The sequence below is a fragment of the Serinus canaria genome, chromosome 1A (genome assembly GCF_022539315.1).
Source record: "Serinus canaria isolate serCan28SL12 chromosome 1A, serCan2020, whole genome shotgun sequence".
Lineage (NCBI taxonomy): Eukaryota > Metazoa > Chordata > Aves > Passeriformes > Fringillidae > Serinus > Serinus canaria.
In genome coordinates this window covers 29635932-29655276 of record NC_066314.1, presented here as the reverse complement: position 1 = coordinate 29655276, position 19345 = coordinate 29635932, and the positions used below count along the sequence as shown (strand labels likewise).

The window sequence follows — 19345 nt, the reverse complement described above, 5'->3', positions numbered from 1 at the left end:
TCAGGCGGAGCGCTTTTGACAAGCACCGCAGCGTCCCGTCTCCGCCGTGTAAACCAGTGCCACAATGTAAACACTGGAGAGCTGCTCGGCTCATGTGCTAGCAGCCCCGCTCCCGACCCCCGCCCGGCGCCCGCCGGTGATCGGTTCCCACCCCTCAGTCGGGGACGCCCCCCCCGCCCGCTATGCCCCCCCATCCCCTGCCGGGGCGGCGGCAGGGGGTCAGTCGGGCAGGGCGGGGGGCGGCGCGGCAGCAGGCGGGCGCCGCGCCCCTGCCGTGACACGCCCACATTCCTGCCTGAAGAGCGGCGGCGCCCCGAGGGGGCCGTCAGACCGGGAGGGACGCCGGAGCGATACAGACGCGATATTTTCTTTCTTTCCTTTTGATACCTCTGACTTTTTTACGCGATTTTTTTTTTCTGCCTTTATTTGTCTAGGGGCTTGTTTTCCCTGACATTTCATAGTTAAGGGCTTTTTTTTCTCCTCGCAAGAAGTAGCAGCGGAGACAGGAGAATCTCGTTTTTCCGAGGCTTCGGGAGAAACTCTCGCTTTCAAGCTCGTGCGTAGAAGGTACGGCAGGGGCTGGCTATTACCGGGCCAAGAAGAACGGGGTGACTTTTCGGACGGAGCACGGCTCGTCCTTCGCGCCTTTGTCCGGTGGCAGCGCCTCGGCTTGTCGCCAAGACCCTGCCGGGCTCCGCCGAGACGCGCGTAGGGATGCGCCGCCGCTGCATCCCGGAAAGGTGGCAAACCCGCAAAGCGACTGCGGCGCGACGCGGTCCCGCGACCGGTTTGCGTTTTTCCGTTGAAAAAGCCGGGTCGCGCGGTGTCGCCGGCGGGGAGGCGGGAGGTAAACACGCGGGGGACAGCCGCGGGTCGGGAGGCTCCGACAGCCGATGTGACAATCGCTCATCGGTGTTGCATCAGTCTGCTCTCCGCTATCGGGGCGGGGAGGCGGAGGGGGGAGGGGGGGGGAGTGCGGCGTGGAGGCGGCGGTGCCGCTGTCTCGGTGCGGCGCGGCGCGGGCCGGGCGGTGGCGGTGGCGGTGGCGGCGCGGACCGGGCGGTGGCAGCCGCGCGCCCCCGCCCCGGCGCGGGGCTCACCTTTGTCCGCGCGCCCCCCGCCCCGCGCGCCTGGTACTTTTCCACTCGGCGGCGGCGGCGGGCGGGGGCCGCGGGGCCACGTGACGGGCTCGCGCCCGCTGCGGCACTGACGTCGCCTCCCGCCCCCTCCGCAGGCGCGGCGAGTCCCGCCGGCAAGGACAAAAGAGCGGCCGCCGCTGAGCCCCGACCCCCGCCCCGCCAGCATGAGCAGCGCCGAGATGGGCAAGTTCAACATCTCGCCCGACGAGGACAGCAGCAGCTACAGCTCCAACAGCAACGACTTCAGCTACCCCTACCCCACCAAGCCGGCTGCCATGAAGAGGTGAGGGGGCTCCCGCGGCGGGCGGCGCCGACCGGGGACCCGGCGGTGCCGCGTGTCTGTCGGCAAATCCGTACGGAAGCACGGGAATCGCTGCGGCCGGAGACGGGCGCAACGCTCCGCGCGCTGACACAGTCGCAGGTGGGGTGGTTCTTTCGGGGTTATTCCATTGGATTTTCCTTTTCCCTTTGAAATGGATCGGAAACGCTGATCGGGAAGTGAATATGCAAGTTTCCCGTAAGAGTCGCTAATGATGTAACGTTTTTTTGCAGCCACTATGCGGATATTGATCCAGAAAACCAAAATTTCTTGCTCGACTCCAACCTTGGAAAGAAGAAATACGAAACGCAGTATGTAAGTACCCGGCGATGACGTTCCAAATAAACAAACAAACAAACAAAAATGTACTGCCAATTTTATGTTTGTTTTAATTCTGAGATGACTAATAACTTTCTATTAATTATTACCTATCCTCTTTCCTCAGCATCCGGGTACTACTTCCTTTGGAATGTCAGTATTTAATCTGAGCAATGCTATTGTGGGTAGTGGCATCCTTGGTCTTTCTTTTGCCATGGCTAACACTGGAATTGCTCTTTTTGTGTAAGTATCTTCTGATTCATCCAGAAACACCCCATCTTTCTGGTGTGTAATTCATAATGGAAAAATACGTGGTGTAAGAATATGACCCCTAGAAAATATCCAGTCATTTTCATAGGTGCAGAATTGCAATTTAGGCTTGTTTTCAATTTAAGGATTGTGAGACATTCAGAAGAACCTGCAAAAATTAAACTGATTCATTGCAAGTTCTGCAACCCTCAAAAACATTTTACAGTGAGTTTTACTTGACTTAGCTGTAGATTCTCCATGAATTACTGACAGACTTCCCTAAATTTCTATTATCCAAGTCCCAGTCAGGGATGTGGTCTCACTTTCCTCAGCTGACATCACTGTGCCTGCAGAGTTACAATGTACTTAACCAATAAAGAAGTCTGTTTTATTGCTGTGCTCTCACTCTCTTCAGGGATATGGTTTCAGTTACACCTATAAAAATTTCTGTCTGCCTGCAAGGGAGGGATGTGGAATAACCAGTCTGTCTTTATTGGCCTGTCTACGCTGGCAAAAGCTTTGAGGTGTAGGGCAGAACTACAGTAGTGTAATTGGAAATAACATAAGGATAAAGTTCTGTACAGTGCTTTTAAATGCCTGGGAAAGTACGTTTTTCATGTATTGGAGGCAGTTCAGCTCACTCAACATGTATTATCAGTGTCTTGTCTGCAAATGAGTATCCATGGATATGTTTAAAGGAACTTTGTGTTTTTATCCTGGAAATAGATGAATGTGCTGAATGTTCAAGAACATGTGAAGAGCAATGTTTAGTTCAAAATTTCCCTGACTGTGCTGCCAGATTTCCTGAAAGTAGGTCAGATTTACTTCCAGATGTTTCACAGTGTATCGGGTGGTGCTCAAGTTTCCTGAGGAAACTACCTATGTGTGAAATTCAGACCTAAAGGATTTTAAACATATGGTGATTTGTTAATCTTTTACTAAGATTTTCACTTGCTTAGGTGATGCTAAACTGAATGAATGACTTAGCATGAATCTAGAATAGATATTCATGCTCTAAAGATGTTCTGCAGCGCATGAATGATAATCAATGTAATGCACATTAGAATGTCTCTGAGGAGAGGAAAAAAGAGCATTTAAGGTTAGCTATTGGAACAGACTTCGGGGGTCCTCTTTTCTGAGGAAAAAATGTTAAAAGCTGTCAATTTAACAATTGGGTGCTGAGGCAATTTAGTTGCTTTTTATTTCCAGATGCTGTATTCAGATCTTATTTGCATTAGTGCTGTTTCAAAGACAAACTAGCTTGTTACCTTTCAAAACTTGTAGATCGTACAGTTCTGAGGCAGGAAAACAGTTAATCACAGATGATACTGAGGATTTATTATGACAGTGAGGGCATTGCAGGCAGCCCTTAATAACTAGGTTACAGAATCAGATCCAGATGCAGTTGATTAGGGCAGTAAGTTCTTCGAAGACTGTGGAGGCACTTGTGTAAGTGCTGTGACTTGTCACTTGTGTCAGCATTAAATAAATGAATAGAATGGTCTGGAAGCCAGAAACAGAGTGAGCTTCAAGACGAGTTTGCTGACTGATCTTGTCTACACTGTAGGCAGCCATTCCATGTTAGGACTGAGAGGTGCAGGGTCTGTGCTGTTTTAAAGTAGTGCAACCCTGGCACATCTCAGCTGTGCTGTTTCTACCCAATGGCTGAGTCAAATCCTAGTTAATCCTCTACCTGTCAGAAATAGAGAGGTTTATTTGTGGGCATGTGTTAGTGTTGAATTGGCGCAGTAACATAAGTTTCCTGCACAGATCTGTGAAACTTCTCAGATCTTTTTGTTTCCAGTTCTTTGTGCTGCATTTACTAACTTTACCAACATTAAAAATGACACAAAAGGAAATGTATTCTGGGAAGCAAAGTTTGCCCTCTTAAAGCCATTTTTGATATGCTGATTCTCAGGTTTCCTATTGAGCAAAATGCTGGTATTGGTATAAGAAAGACCAGGGTTTTTTTTTTAATGCCTTGTAATTTTCCACTGTGTTCTCCAGCAGCCGAGAAGTCCCCCCTAGCGTGCCACTCCAGGAAGTGCATTTGTTGTGGGAGAGATTTGTTGTTGAGAGACCCGAATTTTAGGTGATGCAAATGTGCTTCTGGAAATAATATGCATTGCCTGTAAAAGCTCTGGGGAAGATTAACAAGCCACTAGCGATTCCCATGTAAGCACATCTGAAGAGTTAACTTTGGAGGAAGGAATTTTTTAAAATGACAATAGATGTGTATTTCCATTTGAAAACACAGCTCTCAATGAGTCTGAATTTTCAGTCAATTCTTTAAAGCTTTTGCAGTTTCATCCTTACATAAAAAAAAGAACATAACACAGGTTTAAGCTGAAAAGCTGATTTCTTTAAGACCAAGAGATAATCTTCACTTCAGCTGTAGTTAGCCTCAATGTTGATCAGGACAGGAAGACAAGTTTCTTACAGGGATGCAAACCTTCCTCTCCCCACCTGCACACATTCCCATTGACACTTTAAGTTATTTATTATCAAATATAGCCAAGTATAATAGCCTGGCACTGGGTGGTGCTTATGCCACTTTAGACTGAATAGAATTGTTGTTCAAGCCTACATTAGAATTTCTTTGAATGCCTCTAAAATGCAATTTAGTATAAAATCCCTTCTACACACAGCATTAATTAGGTTTTCAGAACACTTTTAGCTGACCTTAGAATCTACTTTTTTCCCCGTATAATATCTTAATGTGGGTAATGTTTATATTTTATACATCTTTATTTAATATGGTTACAATAAGTCATTTATGGCTATTACAAATTTGTGTGTTTTTCTCTCCCCAGGATACTCCTGCTGTTTGTCTCAATATTTTCTTTGTATTCAGTGCATCTTCTTTTGAAGACTGCCAATGAAGGAGGTATGACAAATTATTATTTTACAAATATGTAGTATTTGTTTCCTATGGTGTCTTCTTGAAATACACCATTCCAATGGGATATTGTATTTTCTTTCAGGATCTTTATTATATGAACAGTTGGGAATGAAGGCTTTTGGTATGGCTGGAAAGCTTGCTGCTTCTGGATCAATTACAATGCAGAACATTGGAGGTGAGGACAAGATCTTAAAATGTCTGTACTGTCAATAGTAATTGTTCCCTGCTTATTCTTGGAGACTTATTTGTCACACAACATGTGTTCATTAACTGCTTGTGTTCAAGTGAAGTTATGAAACATGTTATGTGATTCTTGCATCGTGTGGCATATTCTATATTTGTAATGATCTATGATGTTATTCACCTACAGCTATGTCAAGCTACCTCTTCATAGTGAAATATGAGTTACCATTGGTCATCAAGACATTTATGAACATCGAAGAGACCACAGGGTAGGTGTTAGAACTCCTCATCAGAGAAACTATTAGGAGAAACAAATACGGAGACTGTATATATTTTTATATGAAGACCACGTTCGGTACACCATAGGGTAGCTTCTTATTCAGACAGAGATACAGTAAGTTTTCCCTTCCCCTGAGTGCTTCACTTCATTTAGATCCAGCCTGACCTGGGAAAGGGTAGAAAAATACAGGTATTGCATCATATTGCAGAAAGCTGTTCTGTAAAGAACATCAGGTAAGTGTTAATGTATGTACCAGTCAGTACATACACTTGATAAGGAAAGATAAATGTGATTGTGGTTGGTTTTTTTTTGTTTTGTTTTGTTGGGTTTTTTAAAATTTATTTTCTAATGCATTCAAAATTGTTTGGTCTGATTAATTTGGTTTTCTAGTATTAATATTGTGGCAAGTGATTAAATGTAAGACTAAGATGCAGTTATGCAAGGAATGTCTTAAGGAACAGTTCTCAAAAAGATTCAGAGACTAAATATTGATCTAAACCAGAGTTTATATACCTAAGGCTAGAGTGGTAGATGCCTTGCTATCTAGCCCTGGAGATACCTCGACTCCAGAGTGGCTTTCCTGCTTGGCTTTAAAAAGAGGATTCATTTTATCTAGCCATATTTTGAGTTCACCATTACAATGGTCTTAGTCCAATCAGTGGAGAAGGGTGATGCTCTGTAGTGATCAGTTTGGCGCACCTGACTTAGACACATGTGGTGTGCCTCCAAAGAACAGTTGATCATATCACTCTGTATTGAGAGGGTGTGTGAAAACAAGATGCCTGAGTTCAGATGGATAGAGTTAAGTGCTATAAATCTCACTCTTCAGAGTTGTACTTCTGTGCCTTGTCCTGAAGTGTCCCAGTCTTGAGAGGGCTGAGCAGCTCAAGACTCCAACTTACACCTAAGCCTGAGTTCAGAAGGTAGGCATTTTTCTGCCATGTTCCCCAAGGGGTTCAAGCCATTTGGTGATGTTCATTCAGCTTGCTGATAGATACTGTCATAATAACAGTGCTAGCCATATTTTTTTTTCCTTTCTTTTCATTTTTTTTAATGTACTCAAATACTGCACTTGCCCTATTTATTTAGTAGTGTTATGTTTACAAATTCTTTGCTGGGAAGCTTAATTTCTCTCCTTTGGCTGAATTCAAGTCTGTATTTTTCAATTCTTGAGAGAGCCCCTGGAGTAGCCAGTATTTAGAAGGGGGCTTGGAGGCAAATATTTTTTAACTGTCCCATCTTCAGTAAAGAATTCAAAACTGGTTGCAATTCAAGAGGGAAAGTTAAAGTCTGTGAATCTCTCTGGATACAGCAGCTGCTCTGCAAATCTGGCAGAGAAAATTAAGAAACTGAGATCTGTATCTTAAATGTTTTCTTGTTGGCTGGCACTAGGTAGCTGTACACTGATTTAAAGTAAATATTTTCTCAGTGCTCTGGCAATCATGAACCCCATTTAACTGACTCTCTCCATGCATTGCTTAGGGGAGTCTGGGTGGCAACCATTGGCATGGATTCCACTCTGGCAGCCTGGGGCCCGAAATGTAAGCACTTACCTGTTTGAGTGTCCCAAAATAATGCTTACTGTAAAAGAACTTCTGGACTTCTGAGACAATATTATTAAAATTTGTTTAGCAACTTCTAAAGTACTTGGCTATATTTTAAAACTGCACAATCCCATTCTTTACTCTTCAGGACGGAAAAACTTTGAAGTCCTTGATCTGAAAGTCCTGATGGCCTCTCTATGGTATGCACAATAGCAGTGCATGTTCTTGTGATTGTATCAACTGCAAGAAATTTCTTTGTTGTGATTTCTTTTAAATTTGCCACAAGTCTACTATATTTAAAAAAAAGACAACAAAAGGTGTATGGTGTTCATGTCCTATACATCTGAATTTTTTAAAATATTCATTTTTTTACATCTAGTTATCCCAGGTAAAACTGAGGAAAGAGATGACTACATCATTTTTGCATTTACTGTGTAAATCCAGAGCAAGTCTGTTAATTATTCCATATTTCCATTACCATATAAAAGGCTGTAATTCAGCAACTGAGTTTGCATATACAAATTTCAAATTAATTTTTTTACCTAAATAGTAAACAGTCGATTTTAAAATAAATACTGTTAAATGATATCATGATAGGATGTAAAGTATTAATACCTGGGAATAAATGTGTAACTTAGTGTTACTTTAATTGCTTAAAGCATATAGGATGGTCCTGTAGGACTTTGTTTTATGTGTTTCAAAAAAGATGTTAATCTTCTAATGCTCAAAAATGTTTTGTGAAAAAATAGTTGCTGCTTCTTACAGAAAAAATGGCAGTAATGTTCTGAAGGAAAAAGCTTCTGAAGTTCTTACCATGTTTTCCCTACTGAAAGGGACGAAATGTGCCTCCAAGAGACTCCCAGTGCTTGTTGGAGTTTTCTCAGCCAGTGGGCTTGAGCTACTGCCTTACCTTCAGCCCTCACCTGTTTTTCTTTAATTCCCACAGGGCACCCAACAGAATTTTCTTTCCATTAAAAATGGATACCCTGCTGGGGCCCTGCAGTATTCTAACACATCTGGAGAGTTGGGAACCAGCACTTAAGAAAAAAGTATTTTTTCTGTGATTGATCCCACTTGACTTTTTTCTAACCAATCATTTACTCTTCTGTCTTCTGACTTCCAGATGTTATTATTTTTATAAAAGGACACTAAAGGAAAGGCACAATGCAGGTTTGGGGTGAGATAAGAAACTATTGTAGGGTGATAGGTCCATACAGGAAATCAAATGCTGTCATTTGTGACATCAGGTAGTGCATTTTTTTAAGGAGCCATATGTTGTAGAAAATAAGAGGGAAGACTAAACTGCAAATGCATTTTTAAATACTTAATTACTTACAAATATTACCTTCTTTTCTACAGAGAATGGTACCTCAATGGTGACTATTTAGTGCTGCTGGTGTCTGTCCTTCTCATTCTTCCCCTGTCCCTACTGAAAAATCTAGGTAAGTAGTAGAGAGCAACCAAAATAAAAACCCATTGGAAGAACTGTGGGGAAATGTGTTGATTCAATGTTTGAGTCTTGAAATGCTGTGTGAATTAACAGCTGTCTCCAAACTTGTCTCTTGGGACTAATCAGCATTTAGGTAATTGCTGTCAGTCTCCTTGAACAAAGGGAAAAAAAACCAAGACAAGTATACTAAATTACAGATCCGTTTGTGGAAGATGAAAGGACAGCAGATAAGATGAGTTTAGAATGAAGTTCAACAGTAACTTTCTCTTTCTGTTCTTATCCCAAAGTTTGACCTATTTTGGTCAATGGTAAAATAATACAATATTGTCACCAGCTATCCTGTAGCAGCCTTTTAAGAGTAGGGCTGCTAATTCTGGGCAGTATCTTTTCATTTTAGATCCCGAGGAGTAACAGAATATTCATGCCAGATGCTTTATCTAAAATGGCTGTAATTCAGTGATACACGTGAATAATTCAGATAACAGGCTGTTTATTCAGAGAATCCTGTAGTGGAACTTAAATAACTGAGAGTCTATCAAATTACCATTTTCTAGAAGTAAATCAGTAAAAACAGAAGGAAAAAGGCTAAGTTGTCTGATAGTGTGTGCTATTAAAATTAATCCTATATCATTCTTAGTATGCAATAAATAATTCAAATAGTTGCTGATGTGAGATATTTTTTGTTTGCTCCCTTTTCTTGTAAGTTAAAAAGTTTAACATTACAGACTTGCTGTCTGTACAGACCCTAATACGTCTTTCAGAGCCTTCAGATCTGGGCTGGGATTAGCAGAAAGTCAATGAATAATTAATTTGTTCTGTATAATGCTAAGGGAATGACAATCTAAAGAGATCACTGGACAGAAGATATTTTGTCATTATGTTTTGACATTAAGGATGTTTCTGTTAATTATATCATAGATTTTTTTATCTTTCTTGATCACAGGCTATTTGGGCTATACCAGTGGCTTTTCCTTACTTTGCATGGTCTTCTTTCTGATTGTTGTAAGTATAATCTTGTAAACTTCTCGTACACTTTACAGTGCTTGTAAAACTGCATTTCAAAGTGAGATTAAGCAGTTTCTAAAAATTTTCACATCTTGCATTAGTCAAAGTAATAAATGTGTGGCTTTATTTCCAGGTAATTTGGAAGATGTTTCAGATTCCTTGTCCTACGGACAGCGTCATCATGAACGTGACATTGTTTAATGCAACAGTGGCCCCTTTGGTGGCTGAAAATATAACAAGTGAGGATATGTGCAAGCCAAAATATTTCATCTTCAATTCACAGGTAACTGACCAAAAAAAATCAGATACTCTGTTGAAAATAACTGAGGCTAAGTATGGGATTAGATAATTTTTCCTTTAAGCAGTTGCCCAGTTTTAAAATTGAAATGTGTTTAGATTTTCTGTTCTAGTAGACTTGGGCACTGTTTAATCTCATGGAGACTGGGTTTTTCCACATGCCAAATACACAGAAATTAGAGGAGCTTGAAGTGCCTGCTCAAGTGGCAAAAAACACATCTCTCATTCTTTAGCACAGCATTTCTTAAGCTTTCTCAAAGAAGTTAATGAAGCATTTTAAAAAGCAGATTGCAGAAGAAAACAGTGATGAATCTCCACATATGTAATACACAATACCACGTTCAAGGTCTAATGGCTTAAGCCTGTGAGTTGCTGAGCATGATTTTAAATGCAGATACATTCAGCTCACCATGGAATTCAGGGACATGCGAGAATATTTGGTACCTCAGGATCTGGGTTTAAGAAAATATAAACTTGTTTAAACTTTTTCTGAAGTTTCCATTGTAAAGAATAGCTGGTCTAAATCACCAAATAAGGCCAAAACTGATGAATCTCCTGATGATTTTGTAAAGTAAATTTCTAATGTCTGTTGAGATACTTAAGAAACATTCTTTTTTTTTTTCCCCCAGACTGTTTATGCTGTCCCGATCCTAACATTTTCCTTTGTCTGTCATCCTGCAATTCTTCCTATTTATGAAGAACTGAAAGGGTAAGTGTTAGATCTAGATCTGTAATTTCACTGAACAAACAAATATAGTATGAAACAGTATGTTCTCACTACTAACAATGTTACTTTTTCTTACAGCCGAAGCCGTAAAAGAATGATGAATGTGTCCTATGTATCTTTTTTTGCCATGTTCCTCATGTATTTGTTGGCTGCTCTCTTTGGATACTTGACATTTTATGGTAAATATTGCCTCTCTGCTTTCTTTTAATTATTTATGTTCTGCAAAATCACAGTGTTATTTTAAAAATAGAACAAGCAAGCATTTACTATGCATTTTAAATATACACTGGGGTTTTTTTTAGTACTTCTGTAAGTGCACACCCTAAAGGACATCAGTAAATAGAATTAGGCCCAAGACATAGGATTAAAATTGGATTAAACCAGATTCCATGCCTCCAAGTCATCGTTGTGTAAAATGGATACATTCTTACAGGACCTCTTGAGGCACTCAGTTCATATTGATGATGTAACTGTAAAATTAGCATGGAATCTAGAGCAGAAGCACATATTTAAGAAGTATGTCAACTAAATCTGACTAAAATACTGTTTTCTTCATAGGAAAAGTTGAACCAGAACTGCTTCACACCTACTCTGCTTACCTGGGTGCTGATGTTCTCCTTCTTATTGTGCGTCTTGCTGTGCTTATGGCTGTAACCCTCACTGTGCCTGTAGTTATTTTCCCTGTAAGTAATTTTTTTTTAACACCTCTACTGCTGCAGTCATTTACTGATTTGGCAACTCCTGTTTATTAATTGAAAAACTGAAGAGTTTTTCTCTGAACTGAAAAAGGAAACTTACTCTGATAAACCTGATAAATTATAGGAATACTGTTAACTCAATAAATTTGTAACATTTACTGAACAGTAGATACAAATACATTCAGTTATATTGTTTTCCTGGTATGGTTATACTGGGGAAATGAAACAGATTGCCCCTGTATAAAAAAGCTTACATGGTTGTATTATCAGCTCACAAAAGCCAGCATGTTTTTGTACATACCTTGTGGAGGCAATCTGGCCATTTATGTGTATATTATTGAGCAACATCCCTAGATGTTACAAAATTTCCTGGAATTTTTGTTCAAACCAGATACTTTTTCCTGGTGTTTTTTTTTCTCCATATTACTTTTGTCTTTCACCTTCTATTAAAATCCGAAGCATTCAGGAAAATGATGTTAAAATACTTTCAGAAGGAAGGCCTAATTCAGGTGACAAATCACTGTGTTCCAAAATGAAGACTAAACTGTCTGTTTTTTTTCCCCTCCTGTCTTCCAAAGATCCGCAGCTCCATTACCCAGCTGCTGTGGGCAGGGAAGGAGTTCAGTTGGTGGCGTCACTGTTCCATTACCATTTCTCTTCTGGCATTTACCAACTTGCTCGTTATCTTTGTCCCTACTATTCGAGACATCTTTGGATTCATTGGTAAGCTTTTTCTTGTCAGATCAAGCACTCTTTTGCATTTCAGAAAAAGCAGTTCCAGTCTAATTATTACCTGTTTATGAATATTTATTTCCATGCTTTTTCTCTACAGGTGCTTCTGCAGCTGCCATGCTGATCTTTATACTTCCTTCTGCCTTCTATATCAAATTAGTGAAGAAGGAACCAATGAAGTCAGTGCAAAAGATTGGGGTATGTATAGACAAATATGTAACTACACTTGCTTACTAATTCAAAACAAAAAATTTAAGTATCTTCTTCATGATTTATGAGTTTTGAAGTCCTGGTGAAGGTAGTCAGTGAACTAGCATTTAATGTTATCTTGGTAGTTGCAAGGAGCTGCATAGGAACTCAGAACCAAGGAACTGGCCATCACAAGACTCAGTTCACTTCAGTGACATCTCTCAGCCCCTAGCCCCAAATCTCACAGTAGCTGGGTCATTCTGTTCCTGCTAAGAACCAGATTTCAACAGAATACCCTAAGAACTGTATTTAAAAACCTTAACATTCTTCAAATATTCTTTTAAGAGTTATTTACATAGTTTTCTGCATGAAAGCTCATCCCTGCCAGTTGTTTGGGTTATCTTGATTGTTCTTGGTGCTCTTACTAATCGTAGACATACTGACTCATAATGCAATCAGATATACTGAGACAGTCAAATTAGCACAGTGGCATAGCCTGACTGGTTATCAGCAGCTACATTCACTTCCCTTAGTTGAGGGTGAGGTCTGCTATACTGAAAATAAATGTACTTTCTGATTTGAGAAAGGACCTCAAATATGAGAAAGATACTTAGCTCCTTGTCATTGACTTGATCTCTTGTCTCTTTTAGTTTGTCCTCTGTGAGCAATGGCATTTGTGCTAGTTCATGGGCATGAACTTACAGGTGTATGTTGTGTTTACCAACAGTGTCATAGCAGAATCTGAAATACTTCTTTTATGTTTCCTTTTTCAGGCTTCATTCTTCTTTCTAAGTGGTATACTTGTGATGACTGGGTGTATGACACTGATTATTCTAGACTGGATCCAGAATGTTAAATCTGATGGCCATTAACTGCCCTGGTTTAATCTCTGTAATACACCACTTCAAATGCCAGTGTTCACTCAGATACCTACTGGGAATGAAAACGAGCTATTCAGCTTCCTTTAAGAGGCAGATTCTTTGTTGATGGTTCTTCTGATTGTAGAATATCTGAACTCTGTCTTTAAGAAACTATTCTGCATGATGGAAGTGGATATTGACATCAAACCACGTGAGTGTCTGGCTGAAGGAAGTGACAACTTTATTCCATTCCAGAGAATGGACAGAACTCTCTGTAGACTTTTATCAAGCCATGTTTGGCTTTTGTCATTGTTACTTGGATATTTTGTTATTTTACTTGAATGTGCCTAATGGAACCATTTGATGTGAGAAAGAACTCTTTAATTTACAGCAAAGTGTTTAAATAACCAATGAGAGAGCGAGAGAAAGAGAGAAACGCTATTATTTTTTGTACCAAAAATTCTTATGGACCTCAAAAGCACTATTTTGACTTTAAGAAACATTTTTCTAAAAAGAATGAAAAAATAACATAGCAGAGCTCAGAAAAATATTTAATTAGTGTCCTAAATTAAATTTAGTTTGACTTTCTTGATCTCTTCACTCATGTCACCAGTGACAGGACCCAAGGAAAGGGCATGAAGCTGAGTCAGGGTAGGTTTAGGTTGGATATCAGGAAAAGGATTTTTTACCCAGAGGGTGGTTGGGCACTGGAACGGGCTCCCCAGGGAAGTGGTCACAGCACCAGCCTGACAGAGTGCAAGAAGTGTTTGGACAACTCTCAGGCACATGGTGTAGTTCTTGGGGTGCCCTGTGCTGGGCCAGGAGTTGGGCATGGTGATTCTGATGGGTCCTTTCCCACTCAACTTACTTTGTGATTCTATAGAGGCATAATTAGAAGAAATTTTATTTTAAAAATGCTTCTAATGACCAAAACAGAAAATAAGCTAATTCAGGTCAAAATTTTCTGATACTAAATGCTTCCCATGAAGCTCCCTTGGAGAAAATAATCCTGAAAATCATTGCAGACTTACGTAAGTAACTAGAGTTACCAAAAATGATGTGGAAATGCAAATTTTCAAACTTTAACGAAACCCACCCTTTATAAAAGGGTACATTTGAGAAAAGCATAGGTAATCTAAAATTGCAAAGATGGCATTAACATTTCCCTTCTTGAGGTACTCAGTAGTGCAATTGAGTAAAACAGGGTCTGGGGTTTTTGCTTTTTGGGGTTTTTTTCCTGTTGTAGGTAGAAACTGAATGGCACTGGAGCATATGATGCCATTAATACAAAACTCCCTCCTCAAGTTCCTTTTATTAATAAGGTCCATTGTCAGTTGTAACAATGTTTGTTGGGATTTTTTTTCTATCCAATCTATCTTGAAACACTCTGTAGGAAAACAAAAGAATCCTAATGTAGTCTTCTAGTTGTATAATATTTAAAAACTGTACAGTATTTCTCAAATTCCTCATCCATTATTGGATTTTGAATTACTTGATTATTCTGTTTCTGAGTCAAATTCACAAAATAACTGCACCAATATTTCATGCTTGGTACAAACTCTCTTCACATACACAACTGGGATTCCTCTTCCAATTTATACTGTATAGTAGTATTAAAGATAACCTCATAGACTGGATAGTCATCTCATACTTGTTTGCTTCAGAAATAGATACGTTTCTAATGAGCCCTAGCTGATGAAACAGGTGCTGTATGGTTGTGATGAGCTATTTTGTTTCTAGTGCATGTTTTCTCTTTCATTCTTGTCCCAGGTTGAAGAGAGGTAGCATTTGTATAACAGCGTACTTGGCTTATAAGAGGTTCTCAAACAGCAATATTGGGTACAAAAGCCTAGATAGAGATTATTAATGAAATAGTCATGGCAGTGTGGTCAACTGTCTTCATCTGACATGATGCTTTAAAAATCTGATTTATGAAGTCCCACTCAGTCATCGTGTCAGAGAGACCAAGTAAAGGCCTGTAAACCGTTGATTAAACAGTGCCTGAGACTTTTTTGCTCTTGTAGAATTAATCAGAAATAAATCTAAACAATAATCACCATTTGGCAGATAACGTCAAGCTCTGCCCAGCCATTTGAAATCTATGGGGAAACAACTGCAGGTATTTTGTATTGATACTTCTGCATGACTGTAAGTACTGGTCACTAAGACTATAGTGTAAAACTGTAATGACAAGTTAGATTCCTCATGTGTTATTTGTATAATTAATTTGGTGGTACTCAACTGGCAATTAATGATCCTGGAGTCAGCACTGACTAACGCTCCGTAGGTACTTCTCTGCCTCAGGTACTGTACATCCATGGCTAACTATCCCATGTTACCTGATCTCCACAGAAGTGCTGAGCACGTGCCTCCTCAGTACTTTGGCAGCTTTTCTTCTTCCTCCACAAATGTGTAAAGGTGGAAGAGGATTAAAATGTTGTCTACCTTTGAGCAATTTGTAGCACATAAGGGATGAAGTTCTTCCCTTTAAAAAGAGGAAAGAAAGTGAGAAATATCCTCCTTTCTCGCAGCAACCATAGACGAGGAAGGAGTCGTAAGTGAGAAGTTACTACACAAGTCCTTCTTGGCAACCAGAAGGGAAGAAGATTTTTGTGATGACACCTCATAGAGTATTGTACATGTCACTAATTCTCTGAATGTAGCAATTTCCAGATTATACATTATGTGTTATATCATTTGATGACTGACTCTCCACCTGCAACAGTTGAGTTCCACTTGGCTGGGTCGATTTCCAACATGTAATTTTTTTTATTAATTTTTTTTTTCCCAAACCTGTCTGTTTAAAGTTACCTACATTACAAACCACCTAAAAGAGCAGCTTCAGTATTAAACCACTGTTCTGTCACCTCAGTTAGACATTACTGTCTTCCATGATATTTCAGTCATAAATGTAACATGTTATTTATAAAGCATTAATCCATTAAAACTAAAACTATTTTTCAATATTTATGATAGTCTATGTACATAAATTGTATGTGTGTATATACTGTAAGTATAATGTATATAATGTAGGTTTGGAGTCCAGGATTTATGTATATATTCCTCTCTCATTACTGATTGTTACAGCATTTCAAGGAGTTGTCCATGTTGTACATCTGTATAACAGCTGTCAAAGGAAAGAGCGTTTTTCAACCAAGTGTAACGCTTACAGAGATGAAAGGAGCGTGTTATGCCTAAGGTGTGCAAGAAAACACTAAGACTGTATTTATTACAAATGTATATGTTGCAATAAACACCGGAATCACTTGGGTCCATAGCAAGCATCGTTCAGGTTGATGTGTACTTTCTCTCTCAGATTTACCATGGATGTTAGGATTTCCTGAATGCAGCAGTTAACCACCCACCTCTGCGCTCTAACGCTGGTTAGGCCGCCAAGCTCGCGCATCCCGCGGTACAGCCGTGTACATATGTAAATACCCGCCTTCCTGGGAGAGGCCAACAGCCTAGCTACGGTTGCTGGCTAGACTGGTGGCCAGCAACACAGTTTCAATGAAACATTGTATGTTTGTTTTAACTGAAATAAATAAACAGATAATCTTAAGCAAGGTTCTGATGTTTTTCTTTGGGGGAGGCATTTTGGGAATTTTCTTTAGACATGATTCTAAAAGTGTATCTTTATTTCATGCATATTTAACTTTCTGAGAAGATGGGGAGGAAAATGGCATGCAAACATATCCACAACTTATTACACTACAAGGGTAAAGAGAGCAAGTCTGGGCATGAGAGATCAAATTCTACAAGGAACCTGCATTAATTAAGTAATTTCTTTTGTGGAAAAGGCATAGCTGGAGACAAGACCCAGTGTGTTTGATCTTGTATAAGTGTAATAAATGAGTGAGTCTTGCTAAAATCCACTTTCCTTCATTTGAATCTCTAGGAGAAGAATAACAGTTTATGTAAAAAGTTACAAAACTGGTATGCCTGGTTTGCTTCCATTTTGGAAACTGGGTATGAACCAAGAGTAGCATATGTGTTCTTGGTTCTCCATAACACTGTATGTGTCATATGAATATCTGTCTCAAGTATTCAGAATTGGTGGAGAGACACTGGAGTTGTAACTCAGTGTGTCATGTGTACGGCAAAACACTATACAAAAGGGATACTTAGAAAGGGTAGTTATATGCTCTGAAATTAGGAAATCCTCAATTAAGGTTGCATTAATTATAAGATTGCATAGTATGTTTTCCTGGAATCCACACTTAGTAGCTGTTCATTATTTTATTTTTTTTAAGATGCTTTCTGTGTGTGCACAGCGTTTATGTGTTTGCTGAAATTCCAAAGCCCATCCTGATGAGGGATGAATGCCTGCATTCCTTTCTAGTTCTCATTTTAGTGTCATGTTTGTGTAACATGGATTATTCATTTTCACAGTGTTGCAGGCCTTTAAGGTGGTAATCAGTATACTGCTCTGGGGACCTGGAGTATGGAGAGGGAGCACTGTGGTACAGCCATGTGCTTGAGTCCACAATTTAATGTCCTCCGCGTGCTTATTTTGTATTTCAGCATTTGCTTACATGCATCTGAAGCGTAACTTCAAACAGGTTTTGCATGATGATCATTCTTGGAACATGAACCCTAAAAATCAAGCTAGCCATTTGGAAAGAGTGATCATGTCTGGAAGGGCCCCAGACCCTTATAAGGTGTCTGCCATCACAGAGGAACTTCACAGCAGTGCAGAAGCACTTCCCCTAGAATGCTGCTTGACAAGCTGAACCATTAGGCTCACCTTTACAATCAGGCAATTCCATCAACTTAAATAATATGAGAAGCAGTTTTTCTGCATCTTATTTCTCACAAGAATGGGAACATTGCTTATCTTGTGAGATGAATGAGATGGTGCAATGATTTTTTAGAAAGAAACTGAAATTACGTTGGTACAGTGTCTAAAATCCCATGCTTCAAGCCTCTCTACCTGCCATAAAGTCTTTGCTCCAAAGGAGGGTTGTCACTTCTAGTTTATTCACAGTGCTGAGCTTTGTGAATGTCTTGAGGTCTGTCCAGGAGACAGATGGCAACTTTCTTTTGTTCCCCTGAAATTTGCTTCCTTCTAAACCCTGGCCTTGACAAGTCTGTCGTACCCCAAGATCATGCCTAGCCATCTCACCTCCAAGTGTTTATGCAGCAGCTGGATTGTATCAGGTCATGTCCTCAGGTCCCCTGTGGCTTAGCTCATATCCCTGCTTCCAGGGCATCACAGTTCCCATTCAGTCTGTGTGCCCAGGTTTCCTTTCTGGAGACACAGAACAGAGTGTGGCCAGTGTATGCCCAGATTTCAGCTCCAGAAGAAACCAAGATACCATGAGGCAGCCTCCATTCCTTCAAGGAATGTGGATATGCCATCCCATCTCCAGTGTGGATGTGCCCAGCAGCAGTTTCATTGGCCTTTCTCTTCCAGTCTCTTAAGTGTGACAGTCCAGACCTCACCTGCTTTCACAGGCATTTCCTTCTCTCTTCTTGCACAGCTGCTTTTGGCTGTCATAAGGGGACAATTGCTCAGCTCTGTCACTCTTGTTTGCACCTTTGTCTTAGTTTGCCAGCTCCCCTTGAATATCATCTTTTGAAGTTCCTCTTGCAAGCCACCTTCTCCATCCCACTACCTTTCTGACTGCCCCAGCCCAGCACCAATCTGTCCACATTTTCTTTACCCAACCACAGGTGGAAATATATTCCTTTGATTTTTCTACTCTCTGCCCACCTTGTCTCCTCATGGCCACCACTGTAACTGTAAGCCATATTTTGGTGTTCTCTGGCCACCCTGCAGCTCTTCATGAGCCCAGAGAAGGCCACTTCCACACTATGCTCAGGCAACCCTTACCCCTCCAGCCTTTGGCTGAGCCCAAAGCCCACCTGTAGAGGATGGCAGGGGCAACTTTTCCAGGAAATATGAATTATTATTTTACTACAGGAAAACATACTCTTTTCCCTGATTTTATTCTCAAATGGCCTACATCTTTTAATCTGATTGGTTTTCCACAGAGATGCAGAAAAGAACCATCCTGATGCAGTTACTCATGACAGCAAATGTCAGGAGAATCATCTGAAGCTAGGCACCATTTGAAAGAACAGAAACATACTCCAATAAGAGAAAATTCAGGTAATCTCTGTAACAGGTGGCATAACCAACCATGTTGGAAAATACTATTTAAATTAGAAATAAGTGGTAATTTTTGTTTTCATTAATATTTACATATAGAAAAAGAAAAAAACTGTTTTCCAATTGCAGATCATGAACTGATAGGTGATATATGCTGGACAGGTACTGGCAATAATGTAGAAACTCAGTATGGGTCCTGGAAAGGAAGTGTAGCTTATATAACTAGCTTTTTCATGATCTTTAATAGTCTTTTTCATCTCCAAACAGCTCAGATTGCAGCAAAATTAAATGAAGACAAGTAAGGTGCTCTGGGTATTCCCAAATGCTCAGGTGTTACT

General features: G+C 40.3%; 1 protein-coding gene across 2 annotated transcripts; it reads left to right on the top strand.

Moving 5' to 3' along the window:
* Positions 1–323: 323 nt before the first annotated feature.
* On the top strand, positions 324–16454 carry SLC38A2 (solute carrier family 38 member 2). 2 transcript variants are annotated; one of them, XM_009095040.4, is made up of 16 exons: positions 324–567; positions 1235–1422; positions 1692–1773; positions 1904–2019; positions 4839–4912; positions 5010–5102; positions 5298–5379; positions 8294–8376; positions 9328–9386; positions 9523–9672; positions 10316–10395; positions 10492–10592; positions 10972–11096; positions 11690–11834; positions 11944–12041; positions 12806–16454. In XM_009095040.4, exons 2-16 carry the CDS (start codon positions 1304–1306, stop codon positions 12902–12904), a joined length of 1506 nt encoding a protein of 501 aa, XP_009093288.1. In that variant the 5' UTR covers positions 324–567; positions 1235–1303; the 3' UTR covers positions 12905–16454. The 2 variants fall into 2 exon arrangements, with proteins under 2 accessions (XP_009093288.1, XP_050839699.1); XM_050983742.1 differs by lacking the exons at positions 324–567; positions 1235–1422 and adding an exon at positions 1438–1560.
* The last annotated feature ends 2891 nt before the right edge of the window (positions 16455–19345 follow it).